Raw genomic sequence first — 23,440 nt, forward strand, 5'->3', positions numbered from 1 at the left:
TTCCTTCCTTCCTTCCTTCCTTCCTTCCTTCCTTAAAAACGAAAATGACATTTCTGTCTTACTTAGTACAGGACCAACTAAACGCTGAAAAAAAGTATAAAGAGATTCCCATTTAATAATTTGATTTGCAAAAGAGCCCTTTTACAAATCAAATTATTAAAAGGGAATTTCTTTTATAAAAGGGCCAATCTGTGATGCTGTGTCCTTAAAGACGTAAGACTTGCAAGCTGACTTTGTTCCTCGAGGAGTGCTTTATGTAAATGTGGCGCTATGCTATTGCGATATGTGATTGCGATAAGACGACCCTGACCACATCCTAAGAAGGTTTGGTTGTACAAAAGAGCGTGGCTCGGAGTACACTTAAGAATGAATTAAGTGATTGTGATTTTGTTTGTGATTAACGGGTGCGGGTGGAACGCAACGTGGGTGGGTTTTTTAATCAGCGGACCCGCACTGCACGATGTTATAAACAGCAGCTGAGCTGGGGGTTTTCTCAACAGCGGAGATAAGTTAAATCCGTCACATGCCCAAGGAATCGCCAGTGATGTCACATCACTGCCGATTCCTTCATAATGGCGTTCTGTTTCTGCTGCTGTGCTTCCCTGTGCTACTTCCTTGTTGCATAGCAGTGACATCACGGCCGAATCCTTGCTTCCTTATCGTAGCATTTCACGTATGGAGTTTTTTATCACCAGGCTGCAGCCTGTACAGTAGCCTATATTTTCGTTCGCACTGATGAAACACCAAGGGATTATAATGCCAACATTCAACACAAGCTGTAAAGCTATCCCAGGTAATGTTGGCCTAATGTGTCACTCTGTGTAAATAAAGTTAAAAAGATTAGCCTGATGAGTGATGACCGTGTTTGAAACAGCCTTGGATCAAGACGGTCGACTCATTAGGCTAATCTTTTTTTTATCATCTTCTCCTTGTTGATATATTATGCCAATATGCCATTTAGGTCGAAATCATGATATAACTTTATGTTGAGATAATAAGCAGCAGTAGCCTCAGTCAACTACATGTCTTCCGTTCCGTGTGCAACACACTGCCGCCACCGCCCACCACCACCACCACCATCACCACCACATGCGGTGTTGGATGAAATAAAGTCAATGATAGCGGTGCCTGTGATACGAACGGGTAACGGGGCGGGTAACGGGTCCATTTTTTGACGGGCGGGGCGGATCTGGTTTCGAGTTTTATAAATCACGGGTAACGGGCGGGTTGTAGAACTGATGATTGACGGGCAGGGCCGGTGCGGCTATCGAAAATGGGACCCGTGCAGGGCTCTGGCACGCACGCACGCACGCACGACTAAATATACAAAGCTACCTCAGTGTTACATTATACACTCCTCGGGCCCTCACACACACACACACACACACACACACACGTTGGTGTTACAATACACACAGAGACGGAGACAGAGACAGACAGCCTGAATGAGCATCTTAATGACAGCGCAGAGAGTTGAAGAGCTTCTTCAATGTGTTAACGGGAATAAAATGCACTGCGGTAATAATAATCAGTGATTAACAACATCTATGTAATTACTGCGTGTCAGGGAAATGGATTAATGCGCTCTCTCTCTCTCTCTCTCTCTCTCACGCAGGCGCACGCAGTCGCACGCACGAACGCACGCACGCACACAATCAGTGATTAAGTGATGTGTTAAAATGCTCTTCCGACTGCTGGCATAAGTAGAAAAGCGTGTGCACACGTCCACATACACATTCTGTGCCTGTGTTTCTGTGTGTGTGTGTGTGTGTGTGTGTGTGCGCGTGCATGTGTGTTGACCGGGCATATAGTGTGTGTAGTTTCCAGTGTTGGGGCATAGCGCGTTAGGGAGGCCGTCCAGATGATTTCCTTAATGTACCACGTTGCCTTTTTTAATATCAAATAATTCGGGTGCTCAGCTGTGTCTAGTTTCCCTGTGTAATACTCCGGTTCCACTCCGGGTTTCATTTCCGGAAAACAATCGGAAGTGAAAAATCCGCTGGCTTATGCTTGCTATGGGACGGAGCAGCTTAGAACGTAAATATCTCGAAAGTAAAATCCGTCCCAGGATTGTCATTTAATACACCCAAAACATACTTTTGATCAGCGAAATACTAGCGTTTGGATACATCACAACGAAGCTTGCATTTTGGTCTAAAAAGCGATTCCTGACTCAGCGGTTTCTGGCCAAAAGCCCTTTCAACATAAGGGCTCCTCCCGTTCACTTACTATACGTGGCACAAGCTCTGCACAGGGCCACCACTAGATGGCGCTGAATGAGTTAAAGATCACATTGGGGTGAGCAGACTCAGACCTGCTTCCGGTCTCATGAAAAGGTGGCCGCCTACTTCACACAGATAATAAAGTAAACCTGAGAATGAGATGGCATGTCTTTCCTTTCATTTTTGGTGTTGGCTTTAAGTTCCTTATTTGGCGATCAGAGACGCAGGCAGAGAGACAGACAGACAGACAGACAGACAGACAGACAGACAGACAGGACTCACCGGCGGTGTGGTGGAGGTGGGAGAAGAAGACCTTGAGGCGAGCAGAGATCCACTCCATGCTCTCGTGAAGGTTGGCCAGGGCCTTGAGGTCGCTGACGTCTCGCAGGATCTCGTTCTGGGGGATCAACTTGTCGCCCAGGTTGCCCGTCAGCACCTCTGACTCCTTGGCGAACGCCGCTCTGCAATGTATGTATGTATGAATATATATATATATAAAAAAAAATCTTCACATTTTGATGGAAGATGGGGCAGCAGAGAGTACCAATCAGCAGCAGCTTCTAGCAGCTTCTAGCAGCAGCTTCTAGCTTCTAGCTGCTGCTGATTGGCCAGGCCGTTTTGTGGCCGGGCATCAAGTCTGCCTGAGAGTTCCCAGATGGGAGCAGGAGGGGGGAACCCAGTGTACTCTCTGCTGCCCCATCTGGCGGAGTCAGGTTAATTGATATTTGCCTCTGAGATGTAGTGGAGTGGAAGATTATTAACAATTGGACAAACTCCAGTAAAATAACTTTCCACCATTGGTGGAATACACACTTGGCCTGCCCCAGCCAGTGTGATTTCTGGGCGGATTCAAATTTACCGGCGAAAACAGCCGGTGGATCCTATTTGTATTCTCCGATCTGTGCGCCCACCCCCACCCCCCCTGCTCAGCTCCTTTAGTGTGTTGGTACACACAGAGTTATACAAAAGGTTGCAAAAAGGGGTAGGATGGCTCAGCATCCCCGCCGCACTGATGATGTGTTAACCTGGACGCACACAGCTCTCCTCAGGTGCCCTCTCGCTCTTTTTGTCTTCCTCCGTACACACACACACACACACACACACACACACACACACACACACACACACACACACACACACACACACACACACACACACACACACACACACACACACACACACACACACACACACACACACACACACACACACACACACACACACACACACACAGCTTATTAATGCTGCTTTTTTTTTTTTTATCAAAGCACCGGTGTTGCCAGTCGCACCAGAAGCTAATCCCCCTTTCTGGGTGATGAAAGCTAAACCATGAGCTCTCAATTCAGAATGCTTTAGAATCCCCTGTTTACTCAGGGAGGGAGAGAGAGAGAGAGAGAGAGAGAGAGAGAGAGAGAGAGAGAGAGAGAGAGAGAGAGAGAGAGAGAGAGACAGATGGACACAGAGAAAGAATAGAAGCAGAGAGAGATTAAGAGAAGAGAATAGCAGAAGAGGAAGGGAGGTGATGAAAGCGAGGGAGAGAATGAGAGAGACAGAGAGAGAGAGAGAGAGAGAGACAGATGGAGGGAGGTATAGAGTAGATTGACTTCCCGTGGCCACCATAACCAATCTATTTATTTACTTTTTACAATTCCGCTCCAATGAGCTGTGCCGTTCCCCAAAGACCAAACCACATTCAAAGGCAATTTCGATAAGAATGACCATACATCCCCCCCCCGCCCCCCCTCCTCCACTACACTTCTACTTTCCTTCAATTTTCCCCTCTTTCATCTGTTGTTTCCTTCGCCTTCCTGCATGGCCGATAGACGCTGTTTAAAAGAGCAATCATGAGCCGCTTTTTATGACCGCATGCTGGAGAGGGCCCAACATCCCCCATACCAATATACTATGTATTTTGTATGCATGGATTGTAGCAAAAATAAAATGTCACAACAACAAACATGTGTATGACCCAAGTCCTATTATGCGATTTGTGAAACAGAGTGAAAAGAGCGCCCCACACACTTGTGGTGTTTCCGAAACAATTAACACAATCCTATTATAATTAAGAAAACCTGTGTCGTCAAAATCTGTCTGCCCTGTTCTCCTCAGTGGCTGGAGCAATTGATCTGAATTTTCACACGGGCATTTTCCATTAGCATATTATGCACACAATTGCGTCACCTGTTTTTCCACTTTCCCAAAATGTTAAGCTGCTTATGAGCCTTTTATATGTATACACCGGAGATTCGGAGTTCGGGCTATGAAACCCATTGTCGCCACTTGCCATTGTTACAGCCGTCAACATGGACACAGCCCCGCTGGCTATGGGACGATTAGCCTCGGGGACCGCGGGCGTTTTGTTAGCTATGGGACGATTAGCCTCGGGGACCGCGGCGTTTTGTTTTGAAAGGAGAAGAAACACCTGGGCGAACCTTGTATTTTGGCTAAGCAATAAGAGTGCAGAGGGGCGTCACTCCACATGTGGTCACATCAGTGTTCTCCGCTGTGTGGAGTCGGGAGCAGGGCGGCGGGGGGGGGGCACTTCAGTTGGTGAACCAATAGGAAGTCCCCGGGTGTGTCCACACACACTGCGTTATATGAGTGGGAGGACGGTTGGAAATCATCTTCATAGCACTAGCACGCACATTCACACATGCAATGTTCTAATCCAGGTTGTGTTATTACTTATTAGCAAACCCAGCCCACGCAGCTTAAACATCAACTTCTCATGGTTGTGGGAGCAACGAGTCTGCGTGTGCGTGTGTGTGTGTGTGTGTGTATGTGCGCGCGCGTGTGTGCGTTCGCTGTGGGACCGCGACGCAGCGACTGGTTGCGCGTGCGTGTGTTGGAACTCTGGCAGCTAGGCAGATATTGAACATTAACATGAAATTTAAAAAAAGCAATTTTAGCTGTACAACATTCTGAAACCAGCACGTCTTCTATGAAATCAAATTGACTTATTATAAAGTTACGACTTTATGTTCAAATGCAATCACTTTTCGTGTGTTGTGAGCGTGTAGCTCCGCCGGAATGTATGGTCTGTTTAGTTTTTATCACCATTTTAGTAATCATGCAAATTGACGGGACAATAAAGACAATTATTATCACTATTGTGTGTGTGTGTGTGTGTGTGTGTGTGTGTGTGTGTGTGTGTGTGTGTGTGTGTGTGTACCTGGTGATGTCCTCCTCGTCCTCTCTCTTCTGTCGGGCGGCTCGGGGTTGGGTCATGTTGAGCCAGTTGGGCAGAGACTGCAGCAGACGACTGATGTCCTCATCCTTGGACCAGGAGGCACTGATGGTCAGCTTCTCCTCGCACTGGACCACACCCCTGGACACAGAAACACACGCACGCACGCACACATTAAAAGGATGGATTAAATGCTAAATCAAAATCTTATCACCGAAATATTTTGGAATCGAAGCGATGATTTTTTTCAGGAAATATCGTTCTAAACCTATGCTCTTGCGGTGCTCTTCTACATACACTCAATCTTGTAGATCTGCTATTTAAAAACAAAAGTTAGCACGAAAAAGTTTGAGAACTATACTGGTTTAGGCAGATAACAGGCTTGATGTTGTTCCTGCTATCCTTGTGTGCCACTTTTTGCTCTCAACTTACATGACTTTTTACCTTGTTGTCTATAGTGCTGCATACTTACTGTAGCTCTGAGCCTGGCTTTGTGGATGAGAGTATCTGCTAAACACCTCGATTGTAATTGTAAATTGAGACGAAGCTGTTTTCGCTGCATAATGGGCCGTATGTCATTGTAGTCTCAGTCTCTAGACGTGCTCACATAAGCTTGGCAGACAGATACAGTAAACAGTCTTTCCACAAAAGGTCCAGAGACGGATGTAAAAATGGTCGATTTTCAACGGCGTGAAAAACACCGCATGGCAAATCCTGTTATATGGCTTATTGTTCCCCCTGCCTGTCGCTGAATGGGTTTGATGCAGAGGCATCATGAACAAAGTGAATGTGTTTGATGCAGAGGCATCATGAACAAAGTGAGTGGCTAACTAAAACTAAAAACGGTGTTGTATGAGAATACCCCCAAAATGTAAGTTGTGATGAGATAGTAGAGATGTTTTTAATCGATTATTTTAACCTGGGAAAGTATCTGTCATGTTAGATTTTAGCTATATAAATTACAACATGTGTTTTTTTCAGAATTCAGTCAGGACAACTCAAGAATGGATGGAATATATATATTTATTGAACTTGCTCTGCACATGTCCGTGACAGGCGCGATGCTCATAACTCTTAGGATTTAGAACAGAGGTTTGGAAGTTGTCTCTGTGTCGTCACAACAGTCAGTCAGTGATATTTGATAGCGTCTGTTTATAGCGAAATCCTTAATAATTCGACGGCAGTAACATTAGCGTCTTCTCTCAGTCAGTTGATTCTTTACGAAGAGCCTGTGATGGAAGAGCTTCCTGCACGTTTGCATAGTATGTGTAGTGGCGTGTCGTGTGTTGTGTGTGTGCAACATTACATGAAGAGCGTGTGACGGAAGCGTGACAGGCTTGAGCGTTACAGGCTTCCTGCACGTTTGCATATTAACTGCGACCTGCAGTCGCAACAAGCTGCGAGCATTTACATCTACAATTTTTGTGTTTGAAAGATCTCTGGCACAAAACATTTCCAGATGGCCAAATATTTATATCAATTATATATTATATATTTGTCAGGAAAATTTGATTTGATTTAGAAGGCATTTGTAGAATCGTCTGATTGTATTTCTTTCTATTATAATCGACTTGATTATAAAATAACTATTTCACTCCGACATACTGTATGTATTTATAGGTTGCTGCTGTATTGGAAAACCATGCGACTTTAAAAACTTTAAACGTTGATATTTCTTCATTTTCTCACTTGAATGGACCTTTGACATGGTTATTTATGGAACGATGATTGAAAGTCATGGGGCAGTGGCTCTTGGAACGGTGTGAAAATCGGTGTTATAATGTGGAGAAGTGCTGCTGCATCAGAGAGGCATTATGGCAGCACTCTGATCCTAAGACCTGAGAAAACAGCACGCAGAAACACACAACTTTTCAGGCTGTGACCCCACTTGGAATTGTAGGAGTTGAGGCATTACATTTAGTTTGACTCTGTTCCACAAATAAATATTGTGACAATAGCCAAACTACTGTAGGTAACTAACGCCTTGCATTTTTGCCTCTTTCTTCGGTAATATGTGACAATTTGGCCAATGACATAGTAATGGTCTCAGTAGTTTGTTCTTTTAATTTCAGAGGTAAAAAGGTATTAAAGTTCCATAAACTGTACCAGATACACTGTCTGGGGACCCCTCTGGGGGTCCTGACCCCCAGTTTGGGAAGCACTGGTCCAGAGGCTGAGGTGGACTGAAGAGTTCAGGTCTTTACCTGTAGGCGGCGTTGCAGATGTCCTTGTACTCTTTGAGCTTGTCACAGACCATCTCCAGGAACTGGTTGGAGTAGGCACTGAGGTCCTGCATCAGATTCATCAGGTCCTGGATGGACTTCTCCACCACCACCGTGCTCTGGAGACCACAGAGAGAGAGAGAGAGAGAGATAGAGAGTCAACTCACGTTAATTTATACAGCATATCGTTGCTGTTGGGCAGAAACCGCTCCATATTTTAATAATTTTGTTTTATTTCCTTTGTAAATTAATGCCCCGGCTTGATCAGACTACAGCGCCACACAAAAGCACCAAAGGTAGCAGATCCGCAAGCTCAAAATGTGGCTCTTGTAGATCTGCTACTTTTGATGCTTTGGAATTTGAATGTTGAAAAGTACGTTTCCACCCGACAAGACGGATAGACAGATATTTAAAAACAACAGGAGTTGACCCGAAGATGACAGATAGCATCATGACAGCCATACTACCAACTACCAAGTTTAAAACACATAAATCAGAGTAAAGATGAAGTAAAATTCAAAGTTACGGGAGGCTAAATAACAAACAGAAACCAAGGTGTATATGTGGGGCGGCTGACAGAAACCAAGGTGTATATGTGGGGCGGCTGACAGAAACCAAGGTGTATGTGTGGGGCGGCTGACAGAAACCAAGGTGTATATGTGGGACGGCTGACAACCCACAATTGTGTGTGGGGAGAAAACGAGTAAATTGGGGATCAAAGGGGGATAAACTATAAAAAGGAAAAAAGGTGGGTGTTAAGATTTTATTAAAAATTCTATAGGCTGGGATAGGAGGCTATTCCAACTATTCCATTTAGGGGAGAGAGAGAGGGAGAGAGGGTGCTTCATCACCCTCTCTTTGTTTGCCATAGGCCATTAGGATTGATTTTTATCTGGAACAAAATAACATGGAGGTTATTTAAAGTTGGGACTTTAAGGAGGGAAATAAGGAAACACAGTGCTGGAGGTGAAGATAAAGATGTTGGAGTAATTTACTGATTAAAAAAAGCTGCAGTTGGTAAAAAAAAGGCTATATTTCCAGCACAAATATTGAGTTTTTTTTCCTGGCCGCGGTCACCAAACGCTTGTTCGTGGAGGAACGCTGGCTTTCCAGAGCAAGGGTTCCCAATCATTTCGGGCCGCGATCCCCCAAAATATAAATATTTGAACTGGGGTTTAGTTGGTTAAATCCTGTAGTGAGATATGAGGTGACAAGCTCATCTCGCCTGCTTAAGTTTGAGCAGGAAGTACAGCCATATTCTGAGAATGTAAATGGATAGACTCTGTGTGTGTGTGTGTGTGCGTGTGTGTGTGTGTGTCAGCGCATCACCATTACTGAGTCACAATGGCACTGTGACAGCAGTCATTATAGAGTAGCCACAGTGGTGTGACTAAAAGGTAGTGAACACACACACACACACGCACGCACGCACGGACGCACGCACGCACGCACGCACGCACGCACACCCCTGTTGAAAAGCATAGACTTTTCAGTAGCATTCCAAGAGCTGTTAAATAAGATCCCATCTCTGCCAGGTTGCTGCCCCTGGCACTACCCAGCCTCTCATAGAGTCTAATAACAGTGATGATAGTGAGACAGCATTCAGAGGAGACAGGAGGTGAAATATAGGAAGAGGAGCAGTAGTGGACGAGGTATTCAACATAACCCCATTTTGAACCAGTTCAGAGTGTTTCCACTGCAAATTGGAAACCCTGGAAACCCGTTTGCCGACGTTTCTGTGAAAGCACCAAAGGTTCCAATAATCTAGAATGGAACCAGTTCTAGAACCAAAGTTCTTTTGGTGGAAAAGGGGCCTTAAGACTCGTTCTACTTTGGGCTGAACCATCTCTTCTCTGACTCCCACTGCGTTGGGCTGGACCCCCTCTTCTCTGACTCCCTCTGCGTTGGGCTGAACCACCTCTTCTCTGACTCCCTCTGCGTTGGGCTGAACCACCTATTCTCTGACTCCCTCTGCGTTGGGCTGAACCACCTCTTCTCTGACTCCCTCTGCGTTGGGCTGAACCACCTATTCTCTGACTCCCTCTGCGTTGGGCTGAACCACCTCTTCTCTGACTCCCTCTGCGTTGGGCTGAACCACCTATTCTCTGACTCCCTCTGTGTTGGGCTGAACCAACTCCATATCAGACTCAAGAGTAAACAATGGATCCCTGATCCATTACTCCTGCTCTTAACAAATGTTCCGTGCTCGGCTGGCGTCGTCTAATTCTGCTCATTTAACACATGCAGGCATTTGTCTTAAGGACAGCAGGAATCATTACAAAGCAATCAAGGAGAGAGAGAGAGAGAGAGAGAGAGAGAGAGAGAGAGAGAGAGAGAGAGAGGAAGCCTCTCTGTCTTGTCTTATCACAGAGTAGAAATGCTCTGTGAGGGTGCTTCTCCAGCTCTCTCTCTCTCTAAAAGCCCACAACTGCATCCCGTTACAATATCATGGGGGAGGTGGGGAAGACACGACAGAAAGAACAACAAACAATTTCTCTTGCGGTTAGCCGCACAGCTGCATTACCCTTGAAATCCAGCTTGCTTGCACTTCAGCCCCTCCATTCTTCATGTCATCCCCACACATAAAAGCACACAGTCAATGGAAATTATAGCCCGCACTCTTTGCAAATGGGCGTAGAAATGTAAGCGGTGTAAACATACAGTACAGTACAATGCCAGACGGCGTGATTTAATGACAGCCATGGGCCAAAGCCTCCCCGCACCAGGCGCCTTGGCTGCAGGAAGCAGCTAATGCACGGATGGACAACACTGCATAGGAGCCTCTCTGAGGGGTGGAAAGAATGCTTTATATCAAAAAGCTCGGGTGGCACAGTGCTAAAGTACCTGCCTACGCATCCGGCTTTGTCGAGCGGGGTCTGTGTGTGTGCATGTGTGTGTGTGCGTGCGTACGTGTTGGTTGGACGAGAGTGGAGTTGGTGTGAGTGTGAAACGGGGTCATGTGGTTTCCCGCCATTCAAATTGGGGGGGGGGGGGGGGGGGGGACTCCCCTCTAAACAAAAGTGTGTGGAGGTCAGAGTGTTTGACCCCAGGTGTTCCGCTGTGTCGCTCACATTCTGACCCCAAAACCACTGACACCGCCCTGACACCTACGCCCCCTTGCTCACCTCCATTCAGGTTGCCCCAAACACGCACGCACGCACCATCATCATTACACACATGGGCGCACACACGCACACAGACGCTCACTCACAGATACAAGTTCACGTACACGTAAACACACACACGCACACTCTCTCAGGGGTAAAGGGGAGCTGTGCATGAGTAGGGACATCGTCCTGACAGGATCATTCATCAACGTCATGCCAGAGATACGCTCTGAAGACTCCCCTGACACTGTGTGTGTGTGTGTGTGTGTGTGTGTGTGTGTGTGTGTGTGTGTGTGTGTGTGTGTTGACTACAAACACATCATGAAACAAGTGACCAGGTACACACGGACATAAAAAATGGCAGGTCTACAAGCCGACACGTTTCGGGCTTGTAAATCTGCTATTTTTTTATTTGAATCTTTTGGAGGTATGTACATTATGAGGTTTCACAGTGCGTTGATAAAGTCGCCATCCTAAAATATTAATGTCCGCACAAGTATAGTAATAGCAATGCGCATGGGTGTGTGTGTGTGTGTGTGTGTGTGTGTGTGTGTGTGTGTGTGTGTGTGTGTTCGTTCAACTGCAAAACATCATGAAACGAGAGACCACAAAGCATCCACTGACCGGTGCAAAGCATTATGGGATGTCATTAAGCACAATAATACAGACCACAATGTAAATAGAAACACCACCAATTCTCACAAACACACACACAGGGGGGCTTAATTCGCGACCAGGAAGGGACCAATCATACACTGTCAGCTTCAATCACATCCAATCTGATACCGCGCACGCACGTGCACACACACGCACGCGCGCGCACGCACGCACACGCACACGCACACACACACACACACACACACTTTGCATAAGCTTACACATCCAATCATCTCGCTTGTCTGATGAAATCAATGGTGTCTCAGATTGAGACCTGAAATGTTTGCACTTCTGATGATTATTATAACCATGTGTGATAATAAAACAAAAATCTAATTATCTCTACGAGGGCCTTTTTATTTGGTTTCTCCCTGTGACGCTCACGGAGAATGTATGAAAGTGTTGCTCATAAAGTGGACCTGCGTTGGCTGCGTTGCATGGTCATTATTATTTATTGCCACATATTTTGGCCAAATGGATGTGTTGGATTGGCGTTGCAACGTACTGTAGATGTGAGAGCGGACCTGAACCCCTACTTTTATTAAACCATTCTGGGCGGGAACCCCTTTTGGTGTTTCAAGCATTCTGTTATACTTTAGCTATTGAAAAATAGCAGATCTACAAGCTCATAGCGCGCCACCGAGTGGCGCGCTATGAGCTTGTAGGTCTGCTATTTTTGAAAAATCGTGAAAATATTTATTTCAGAAAACTGGAGGATTTAGAAGAATTCTTTTAAATTTCGAGGTCAGGCCTAAATGGGTTAAATAGTGATGACCAGTGCATGTTGGAGCGGTAGTCCGACCGTTGTTCCTGCATGTCGGACTAATGCTCCGTCGGAATTGCGTCCGGATCCCCAGTACGACAAGTATCAATACTGCAATATAGAAAGTAAAGGTCCGGTAATCAAAATTGACTTGAGTAAAAGTACAAACGTAATGGCATCAAAATATACTTAAAAGTACCGAAAGTAAAAATAGTCATTATGCAGAATGTTCAGTGTCACAAGGTATCATAATGTATAAAACATATATAAATGGCCAAAGTTTAAATAGGGCTGAAGTGTAAAAGTAACAGTTTTCAAATAATTGTAGTGGAGTAAAATTACCTTTGCCTTTGAGATGTAGTGGAGTAGAAGTAAACAGTATTGACAATTGGAAACACTTGACAATTGGAATTGTACTTACAGTACTAAAGTAAATGTACTTAGTTACTTTACACCAGTGGTTCCCAAAGTGGGGTCCCTCTAAGGGTCCTTGACAGAGTTCCAGGGGGTTCCCACTTCCCAGCTAAATGATAGTTGGGAACCAAATGGACCCTTCTGGGTCTGTAACTCAGAGTAAATGGAACCAGAGTTAAATTAACCCATTCTGGGCGGGAACCCCTTTTGGTGTTAGCATTATGTTATGCTTTAGCTATTGAAAAATAGCAGATCTACAAGCTCATAGCGCGCCACCGAGTGGCGCGCTATGAGCTTGTAGATCTGCTATTTTTGAAAAATCGAAGAACGACTGACATAGAAACATAGCTTTTTCAGAAAACTGTCAGGATGTAGAAGACATTTTTAGAATCTGATCTCAGGTCAGGTCTTACAATATATATTGGGGTCCCAGAGATAGAAATGGGGGACCGTAGCCTAATTCAGGTCAAACTTCCACACATTCATTTTTTCCCATAGACGTTTCAAAAAGTATTTATTTAAAGCCAACATCCGAGTTGAAGAAAAACGGTAAAAAAGGTGTTGTATACACTGCCCTTTTACTTCTTCTTTCTAATTATTTGTTTGGCCCAAACAAATGTGTGATGTGTCCGAGGCTTACAGGTCTTTAACCCATTTTGGGCGGGAACCCCTTTTGGTGTTTCAAGCATTCTGTTATACTTTAGCTATTGAAAAATAGCAGATCTACAAGCTCATAGCGCGCCACCGAGTGGCGCGCTATGAACTTGTAGGTCTGCTATTTTTGAAAAATCGTTAAAATGTGCCTCAAATCTTTCAGAAAATGGTCATGATTTAGAAAACTGAATGGGTTAAATAAATACGTTTTGAAACGTCTACTGAAACATTAATGTGGAATAATCTTCCGGCGCCCTCGCAGGAGGTGGGACCGCGACACTCTATAACAAACAAAACAAAACGTAAAAAACTCCATGGGTTGTGGAAAAAGTTTCAGGCCAACGCTCTGGGTTAACTTCTGGTATTCAAGAGGAGCCATTAATGCATCCTCACTATGAACAGCATGCATAATGCAGTGTTTGTGCTTTTCTTTAATTGAAATGTGATGCACCAATATCACACATGGTTAATTACAGATGGGCGCAGCACGCACACATGCGCACACGCACACACACCACACACACACACACACACACACACACACACACACACACACACACACACCAAAGTCACGCCTCCTAAACAGCAGAATGTACCCCTGCCACCCAGGAGGGGGGAGGGTGGGGAGGGGGGGGTGGTTGTACGGAGACTGTCGCATCATTACCTTCTAGTGAGACTGACGGTGTGTGTGTGTGTGTGTGCGCACGCGTGTGCGTGTGTGGTGTGGTGGGGGGGGGGGGGGGGGGGGGCAACCCCATGCTGGTTTCAATGCAACCTCTGGAACCATCTATCAGTGTATGAAGATGTTCAAATACACGGACGGAACACTGTGTGTGTGTGTGTGTGTGTGTGTGTGTGTGTGTGTGTGTGTGTGTGTGTGTGTGTGTGTGTGTGTTGCTTCCATATGTGGGGTTGTGGGCGTAATGAAGCTCATAGAAGAACACCGACCTCATGTACAGAAACCATGACTCGCTTGCATGCCGCATGCGCAAACGCACGTACACGCAAACACATGCGCACACACCCACACAGACACACAAGCGTTGCTCTTACTATACTTATGAGGACATTCATATTTTTAGGACAGCAACCTCGTGTCCAAATAGTCATATTTACAGGATTAAAATAAATAAAAAATACAATCTTTGTCTGGAACAGGTAAATTGTACCTCACAAATTACTTCTGTTAACTTGAGGCTCAACTTTCAAAAAACTAAAGTGTATAAGCTATAACTTTTTACCCGCCCAGAGCAAAAAAGAAGAAGACAAAAAAAAAAGACTTCCTCTCCTGTCATACCAAAGGCTGAAGAACTGACATTTCATATTCTGGCTGTCTCACTCACTCACTTTCTCCACAGGCCACGATTACACCCTGCTACACTACACAAACACGCACGCACGCACGCACACACGCACGCACGCACGCACGCACGCACGCACGCACGCACGCACGCACGCACGCACGCACGCACGCACGCACGCACCATCCTTCAGCTGTAACGGTGTCTGGCATGAACCACTGCAGGGCTCAAGACCTTCTATGTCATTCAGAGAGACTTTCACTCTCCCTTCCTCTGTCTATCTGTATGTCTGTCTGTCTCTGTCTCTCGTCTGTTTCTCTCAGGCTGTCTCACTCTCTCTCTCTCAGTCTGTCTTTCTCTGTTTGTTTCTTTCTGTCTGTCCGTCTCCCCCTTCTGTCTGTCTCCCTATGTCTGTCGGTCTGTCTGCCCCCATCGGTCTGTATCTCTCGTTTTCACTCTCTCAACACCCATACCATACTATATCATTCGTTGCTGTCCGAAACAAAAACCACCTAACTCCATTTCTGAGGTTTTTGATATTTGTTTTCTTTTTCCACCCATTCATAAATCAATGCAATTGAACAGCCTTTACGTCTGTGTGTTGGTTAAAAAGAAAGTTAGGTGGTTTCTTCCAGACAGCACTGATATACAGTGCGTGTGCGACACACACACACACACACACACACACACACACACACACACACACACACACACACACACACACACACACACACACACACACACACACACACACACACACACACACACACACACACACACACACACACACACACACACACACACACACACACACACACACACACACACACACACACACACACACACACCAGAGGACAGACAGGAACGTCGCCATAGCCCCAGCAGCAGGTTGGTAGGAGGCTGACAGGGGGACAGAGGCAGCGCTCCTTACCCAGGGGGAGAACATGTGTCTGGGACAGATAACCCAGGCGAGAGGCAGGCTGGAGACGAGGCCTCCAGGAATGCAAGGTGGAGAAAACAGCAGAGGGCGGTAACTAAGAACTGAAGTACTGTACTTAAGTACAATTCTGACATATTTTTTTACTTCAATTTTCAATAATTTAACTTCTAATCCACTACATCTCAGTCAGAGGCAAATATTGTACATTTTACTCCACTACAATTCTTTGCTAAAGGGTTTTCTATGCACCACATTGTTTCTGACTGGAATTAAATAATAATAATAATAATAATAATGGATTGCATTTTTATAGCGCTTTTCTATGCACTACAGGTATGTGCTTACTCAAAGCGCTTTACGTCCATGCATTCATACACTGGGAGGTGAAGCCTGAGGAGGTGAAATTCACACACCAATGGTGGCAACCACTCGAGGCAGGGTGGGGTTCAGTGTGTTGCCCAAGGAAACTTCGACATGTGGACAGGAGGAGCCGGGATTCGAACCGCCGACCCACGGGCCATTGGACGACCTGCTCTACCTCCTGAGCCACAGCCGCCCCATGATAATGTAGATGTCTACACCTTTCGAAATGCATTTAAGGATTCTGTCAGCCTGTTTTGAATCAAGCCTGGGGAAGGTCTCACGGCCGAAACGTTGCTCCTGAATAAACTGTTCTCTTGAAACCGCAAGCGGCAGTGTGCGGGTCTAATCTGTCCACATTCCTATTTACACGTAGCACCACAAAATGGCTACCACTGCTATGCCCTATACTATAATAGGGCTTCCGTGGTTCATTTTCACTTCTAAACCACAGACATATACTATCGTAGCATTTATATTCCTGCTGTGCCATATACCTGGGAGCACTAGAAGGATTGGCTTCAGTTCAGTCTAGTATTGCAGCTGGAGTGAGGCATTTATTTTATACCTAAAAGGGCAAGAGAGCCGCGGTTGTGTTGTTATTATTATTTATTTTTAAGATTAACCGATTGGGGGGGGGGGGGGGGTTGTGAAATGTTCTCGCCCCCAAAAAGAACACCTTAAGGAATTCTTGACACATCATTCTTGCACATCATCTTCTATCCATTATTAGGCTTGACCTGGTGACTCGCCAGCTCGCTTTAAAATACACATGAATCACATTTCCATAGCATTACCGTTTTGACCCGAGCCCTCGCGGGATTTCTGCGACCGCTTTTTGCCTACTGATGTCTGATACCGACATGGACAAAGGACAAAGTGACCTTATGTCTGCTCATAAAGCCGATAATCATCGATAATGACACGCGGAGAGGGGCTAATCTTAGCCTTCCATATACAGTAGGTTAATAACAACGGTATCTAGAGAGGACATGCTTAGCATATCAACACGCACCAGCAGTGTATAATAGATACATATGTATGTATGTATGCGTGTGATTGTAATAATGATATTAATACGACCCCGACTGTAAGATTAGGTTTGACACCGTTGTCCATCCTTCTGGGTCTCTCTCTCATTAGCTTTAGCGGTGCTATGCTATCTGTCCAGCATTGCTGTTTGCCACTGATTGATTCATTTAATTAGAGTTGGAGGGGATGGAGGTGTGTGTGTGTGTGTGTGGGGGGGGGGGGGGGGGGGGGGGGGGGGGGGCGTGGGGGGCTATGGTCACTCTGCTGGATAGGACTGGAGATTGGCTCCATTAATCTTAGTGGAACCCCAACATCCCATGTCTCACACACACACACAAACACACGCATAAGGACACTGGTTTTACGAATCCCCCAATTTTAACCCTTAAACCCGAAATAGCAGAACCAGAAGCTGCACAACGCGTTGCAAGCTTGTAGACGAGCTATTTGTGGTATGCCTGATCCTAACCTCAACCTGAATCTTTTCTTAATCATAAACATAACGGGAATTTTACGTATCAGGAGTGACACAGATAAACAATATGAAAAGAAATATTGTGTGCTCAAATAAACCTTGTTGAAAAAATAAATAAACATATATAAATATAAAAAGAAAAAGAAAGTTGGTCACGAAAAAAATATATAAATATATACACTCGTCGCTTCATCATAATGGTGATGTAAGCTATTCTACTCTGAAAAACTAGAGCGTGCGCTTGGGAAACGGAAGGTTCCCGTCGGCAGTTCCATCCAGGCGGCCTGCAGCGTGTTCACACGCACGGCACGTTCTGGGAGAGACGCTAACGCGCACGCTATAATGTCTTACCCCGTTCGAACTACTGTGCACGCTAATGTGCGCCGCGGTGGACCTGCGGATAGGAGAGAGAGCAGGTGCATCTATAAACGTCTTCCCCCTGCGGTTTCCTCTATGTTACGGCAGCCAAGGTGTGTGTGTGTGTGTGTGTGTCTAATGTGGTGTAGCATTAAGCCCCCCCGACGCCATCAGGCTGTCTGAGATAACAACACCTGATCACGATCACCTGAGGGAAGTTCAGCATGTATGCTGTGGGCTTGAAAACACGCGCGCGCGCGCGCACACACACACACACACACACACACACACACACACACACACACACACACACACACACACACACACACACACACACACACACACACACACACACACACACACACACACACACACACACACACACACACACACACACAAAGGCTTTAACAAACTAGTCGACCTCGTTGGAACTAGTTGAATAGTTGATAAAAAAGTTTTTTAATGATTTGTATTATTAATTAATATTATTGTAGTCCTACAACATCTATTAATCTTAGCTAGATTATAGTTCATGCTGTGACCAACAATGTTCTTGATAGCCATCGACATGGATCATGACAAACACAACCATGACCAGTAAGACTGGCATCCACTACTCTCCCAAGAGGCAGCAAAGACTGGCACAGATTCAAGGGCTTTGACAAGACACTGCACGCACGCACACACACACACCCACACAGACACGCACGCAGGTGCGCACACGCACACACACCCACACCCACACACACGACGGAAACCACTGTAGCACTAACCGGACGAGAGAGTGAGAGAGAGAGAGACAGAGAGAGAGAGAGATGGTGTTAGCTAGATTATAGTGCATGCTGTCACCAACAATGTTCTTGATAGCCATCGACTGGATCATGACAAACACGACCATGGCCAGTAAGACTGGCATCCAGTGGACCTTCACCCAACAACTAGAAGACCTTGACTTTGCAGATGATGTCTGTCTTCTTTCTCTGTCTTCTTTCTAACACTACTCTCCCAAGAGGCAGCAAAGACTGGCCTCGCGATAAATTGGCTTCCTCTACCGTAATAGATCATGCTTTTCTAAAGAAAATAGAAAGAGGATAATTCAAGCAACAATCATGCCAATATTTGATTATGGAGATATTTTATATATGCATGCTACTGACAGCATTTTAAAACCCCTGGATACAATCTATCACAGCGCACTTCGCTTTATCACAGGAGCAAGTTACAGAACCCATCACTGCACGCTATACACATCAGTAGAATGGTCTTCACTGTCACTTAGAAGGAAACAACATGCTACCCTGTTCACTTACAAAGCACTGCTTGGCAAACTACGCCTGTATTTGACAAAGCTGCTAGAACCCAATACCTCAAGTTATGGTACCAGATCTCAAGATAGGCTTCTGTTGAAGGTACCAAAAACCTCTTCTAAACTGGGAGATACTGCCTTCAGGGTACATGCTCCACGTCTATGGAATATCTGTCAAAACAAGTTGAAGCTGGATGTCCTTGTTTCATATGATATTTTTAAAAGATTTTTAACTGACCTCACACTTGAAGAAGGCGTATGCACCTGCTTTTTGTAATATGTGTTTTTAAGCTCTAATCAAGCCCAGAATATCGCATTTTGAGCATATTATGATCCGTAATGCACATAAAGACCGCGCGTGCGCGTGCAACGGGCGTGCACACGAGTATTTTGGCTGTTTTTAGGTAAACATCACGGTCCGTTAGCATAAAATGCTAACGGACCGTACGTTTATTATTTTTTACCCCTGGATTATGGGGAATAAAACAAATCTCGGGATGCCGGGCATGGCATCCATTGCAAAGGTGAATTAATCTCGGTTTCTCGGGGGTGGCGCGGAACCAGTTAAGATTCTGATTCTGATTCTGTTTTCTGGTGTATGTGTGTTTTTGTATTATATCTATTTGTGTGTTTGTCATGTATGTAAAATCATTGCTGTATTTGTTCTTTGTTTGTATACAGGGCGCCATTGAAAAAGAGACCTTAATTGGTCTCAATTGGATTCCCCTGAAATAAAGGTTTCAATCCAAAAAAAAAAGTATAAAGGACAGAACTCATGAGGGATGAACAACAAACAGGACCTCCCAGTCCAACTACAGGGAGACCACATCAAAGAGACTGACCGCTTCACATATCTCGGGAGCATACTTAGCAAAGAGGGTGGATCAGATGCATCAAAAGCAGAATCAACAAGGCCAGACACGTTTTCACCACGCTGCGACCCATCTGGAACGCCAAGGCACTGTCCTTCCCAAATAAGATCAGAATATTTAGCACCAACGTCAAGTCAGTTCTCCTCTATGGATCAGAGACATGGAGAGTGACCAATACTACCACCATCAAACTCCAGACCTTTGTCAACAGATGCCTGAGACGCATTCTGAACATCAGGTGGCCCGATATAATATATCAAACGCCAGGATGTGAAGAAGAGAAAGTGGGTGTGGATTGGACATACCCTCCGAAAACCTACTGACAACATACATATAGGGCAGCGGTGGCCTGAGGAGCGCCCTTGTTGCCGAAAGGTTGCCGGTTCGATTCCCCGGACGGGCAGGAAAAATCTGGGTGGGGAAGTGATTGTCATCACTCACCCGAACCCCCAACTGCTCCCCCTGGAGCTGCTTAGTGGCCATCAGTGTAAGACTGTGGTTGTACTGGTCAGCTCCCAGGTTTTAATGTGTGTGTGTGTGTGCGTGCGTGTGTGTGTTTCTATGTGCAGGGCGTTGCTGAAAATGAGCACCTGTGCTCAGCTACTTCCCTGGGTAAATAAAGCATATACAAAAAAAAACATCACTAGGCAAGCACTGGACTGGAATCCACAGGGCAAAGCGCACGCATGCAAATAAATATACAGGGTAACATTGTGCCAAGACTCATTCATAAGCACGCGCACACGCACACACACACACACACACACACACACACACACACACACACACACACACACACACACACACACACACACACACACACACACACACACACACACACACACACACACACACACACACACACACACACACACACACACACACACACACACACACACACACACACACACAGGAAGGAAGGAATTGTAGGCAATAAATGTGCATGGCAGAAGAGGCCTCCTTGATTTACCCTAATTAAAAAAAGCAAAAACGCCCAGAAACAATAGGAACGTTTTAGTGCTCGCCCCGCTATCAGCAGAAAGGCTCATTAGCCCCAGCAGTGTAATTAGCAAGATGCTGCAATCCTCGTTAAGGAGGGACCATAACCGTAAACAAACCCCACAGTCTCTCTATCCCTCTCTCTTGCTCTCTCTCTTTCTCTCTCTGTCTATCTCTCTCTCCCCCCCTCTCTCTCTCTCTCTAATGAACTGCCAAGCACTGCTGTTTTCACCCAGACCAGGCAGATTCAAGGGCTTTGACAAGACACTGCACGCACGCACACACCCACGCACGCAGGTGCGCATGCAAACGCAAACGCAAACACACACACACACACACACACACACACACACACACACACACACACACACACACACACACACACACACACACACACACACACACACACACACACACACACACACACACACACACACACACACACAACGGAAACCACTGTAGCACTAACCGGACGAGAGAGAGAGAGAGAGAGAGAGAGAGAGAGAGAGAGAGAGAGAGAGAGAGAGAGAGAGAGAGAGAGAGAGAGAGAGAGAGAGAGAGAGAGAGAGAGAGAGAGAGAGAGAGAGAGAGAGAGAGATGGTGTGGCGAGAGGAACAACAGAATTAGTGTCCTAATTTGACAATGCCGTTCTCAACCAGCGTGTTGGCTTTATCAATACTACCAATGGAAATGATCACAGCGCTGTTCATCCAATGGAAATGATCACAGCGCTGTTCATCCAATGGAAATGATCACAGCGCTGTTCATCCAATGGAAATGATCACAGCGCTGTTCATCCAATGGAAATGATCACAGTGCTGTTCATCAATACTTTATCAATACGACCAATGGAAATGATCACAGTGCTGTTCATCAATACTTTATCAATACTACCAATAGAAATGATCACAGTGCTGTTCATCCCAGCAGCGGATTGAATGCTTCCACAACCCACCACTTTACCAGCAGCCAAACTACATTCTTCCACTGAACATGGAAAACTCGCTGAAATCTTAACACCGTGTTTCCAACAAAAGGCATCTCCATCTCGGCGTGCACGCCGACCAGCGTGTGCTGGCCGAGCGCAAACACGCACCAAACAACCCAAACAAAGCGCTATGGCCTAGACACCAAAACACTTCATCAAACTATCAACACTATTAATACATTTACAGGTAAAGATAATAGAAAAAAAGTTGCAAAACACCTCTCACGCAGCACCTCACTCACTGTGTCCTTCCACTCAGAGAGAGAGAGAGAGAGAGAGAGAGAGAGAGATAGAGAGAGACACACACACGCAGGAGCACATCGCCAGATGTCTACTTCAGTTTGGCAGGAACGGGATCCTTTTTGGACCGAACTACTGTAGAGTTGGAATCCGGAATCAGTCCCATCACATTTGGAGTCGGGTTCTAACACACTGTCAGAGCAGGTGTGTGTGTGTGTGTGTGTGTGTGTGTGTGTGTGTGTCTCCTCACCTGCAGCAGGGGTCTCTGGACCCCCAGCACCTTCATGGTGTCAGCGCTGGCCAGGACCTTCAGAGGATCCGAGGTCTTGCTCACCGACTCGATCTCCTTGTTGATCTCCGTTCTCACCTGCAAGATGACAAGAACACAACACCTTCACGTCACCTGGATACGTTCACGACTTGTATCCCCTCAGAGCGAAGACACAGAGACACAGAGCCTCGAGAACTGAGCTGAAAGCGAAAGGGATGGGTCTAATTTGATCAAAGGTTTAATTCTGTTCGTTAAAACAGGTCCTAGTTGTGAATCTTAACCATTTAAGCCCTATACTGTATCTACTAGTTTAGTAGTGCGGCTCCCCAGGTTATTAAGATGTACAGTAATAGGTCTTATGTTTTATGTTTTGTCAAAACGCTCATTTTGACAAAATGAGCATAACCTGGTTGGTTTCACATTTTAGTTATGGTTATGGTTTCACAATTTTAGTGTCCTTGGTCGAACCGGAATATTATAAAGAAGCAGATTAAGGTGAGTTTAAACTTTACATCCAGTTTAAATGAGCTAAACAACAGACTTGGCTGCTTCTTGGTGAGGCCATCAAGTTGATCTTTCCTCTTAAAAACAAATCAAATAGTACCTTGATGTTCTTAGAAGTGTTATTTATTGAACAGACACTCCAGAAATGCAGTTTACTCCTCATTAGAGGTGCATTTTGCTTTGCATCTCATCACAAAGTGCAGCTCTCTCTAGACTCAGGAGTATGAGTTTAACCACTTACAGTAAACCGTAAATACTTAGTTCAGTTAGCCTGGGGTCTCCCAAGGGTTTTGCCATATAGGTTTGCTGATATCTAAGACGTCAAAAGACAACCTTGCACCTCCCACACAACATTCTCATCCGGCAACCAGTCAAGCTCCCAGCAACTCTAGCCTACGCTCTCCGGTATGTGGATCAATACAATCTACAGCAGCGGTATAGCGCACCTGCACTTTCACAGCCTTTCCCCAGATGAACGCACTATTATAATGTGCAAATTGATTGTTTGTTTAGGACCGAGGGACAGAAATGCACAATGCATGTTATTTGCACACATCTGTCAAAAGGAT

At 45.5% G+C, this 23,440-nt stretch overlaps 1 protein-coding gene across 2 annotated transcripts in view; it reads right to left on the reverse strand.

Moving 5' to 3' along the window:
- The window catches only part of LOC306916239 (exocyst complex component 4-like), a 52,820-nt gene that overhangs the window by 27,285 nt on the left and 2,095 nt on the right, over positions 1-23,440 (reverse strand). For both annotated transcript variants that reach the window (XR_013788967.1, XM_079494053.1), the window contains exons 2-5: positions 22,347-22,463; positions 7,614-7,750; positions 5,395-5,550; positions 2,505-2,683 (exon numbers count right to left, since the gene is read on the reverse strand). Coding sequence is in view for 1 of the 2 variants with exons in the window: in XM_079494053.1 (XP_079350179.1) it covers positions 2,505-2,683; positions 5,395-5,550; positions 7,614-7,750; positions 22,347-22,463 (589 nt within the window). In the remaining variant the exon portion in view is untranslated. The remainder of the gene's footprint in view (positions 1-2,504; positions 2,684-5,394; positions 5,551-7,613; positions 7,751-22,346; positions 22,464-23,440) is intronic.

Source organism: Electrona antarctica (assembly GCF_951216825.1).
Source record: "Electrona antarctica genome assembly, chromosome: 23".
NCBI classification, from domain to species: Eukaryota; Metazoa; Chordata; class Actinopteri; order Myctophiformes; family Myctophidae; genus Electrona; species Electrona antarctica.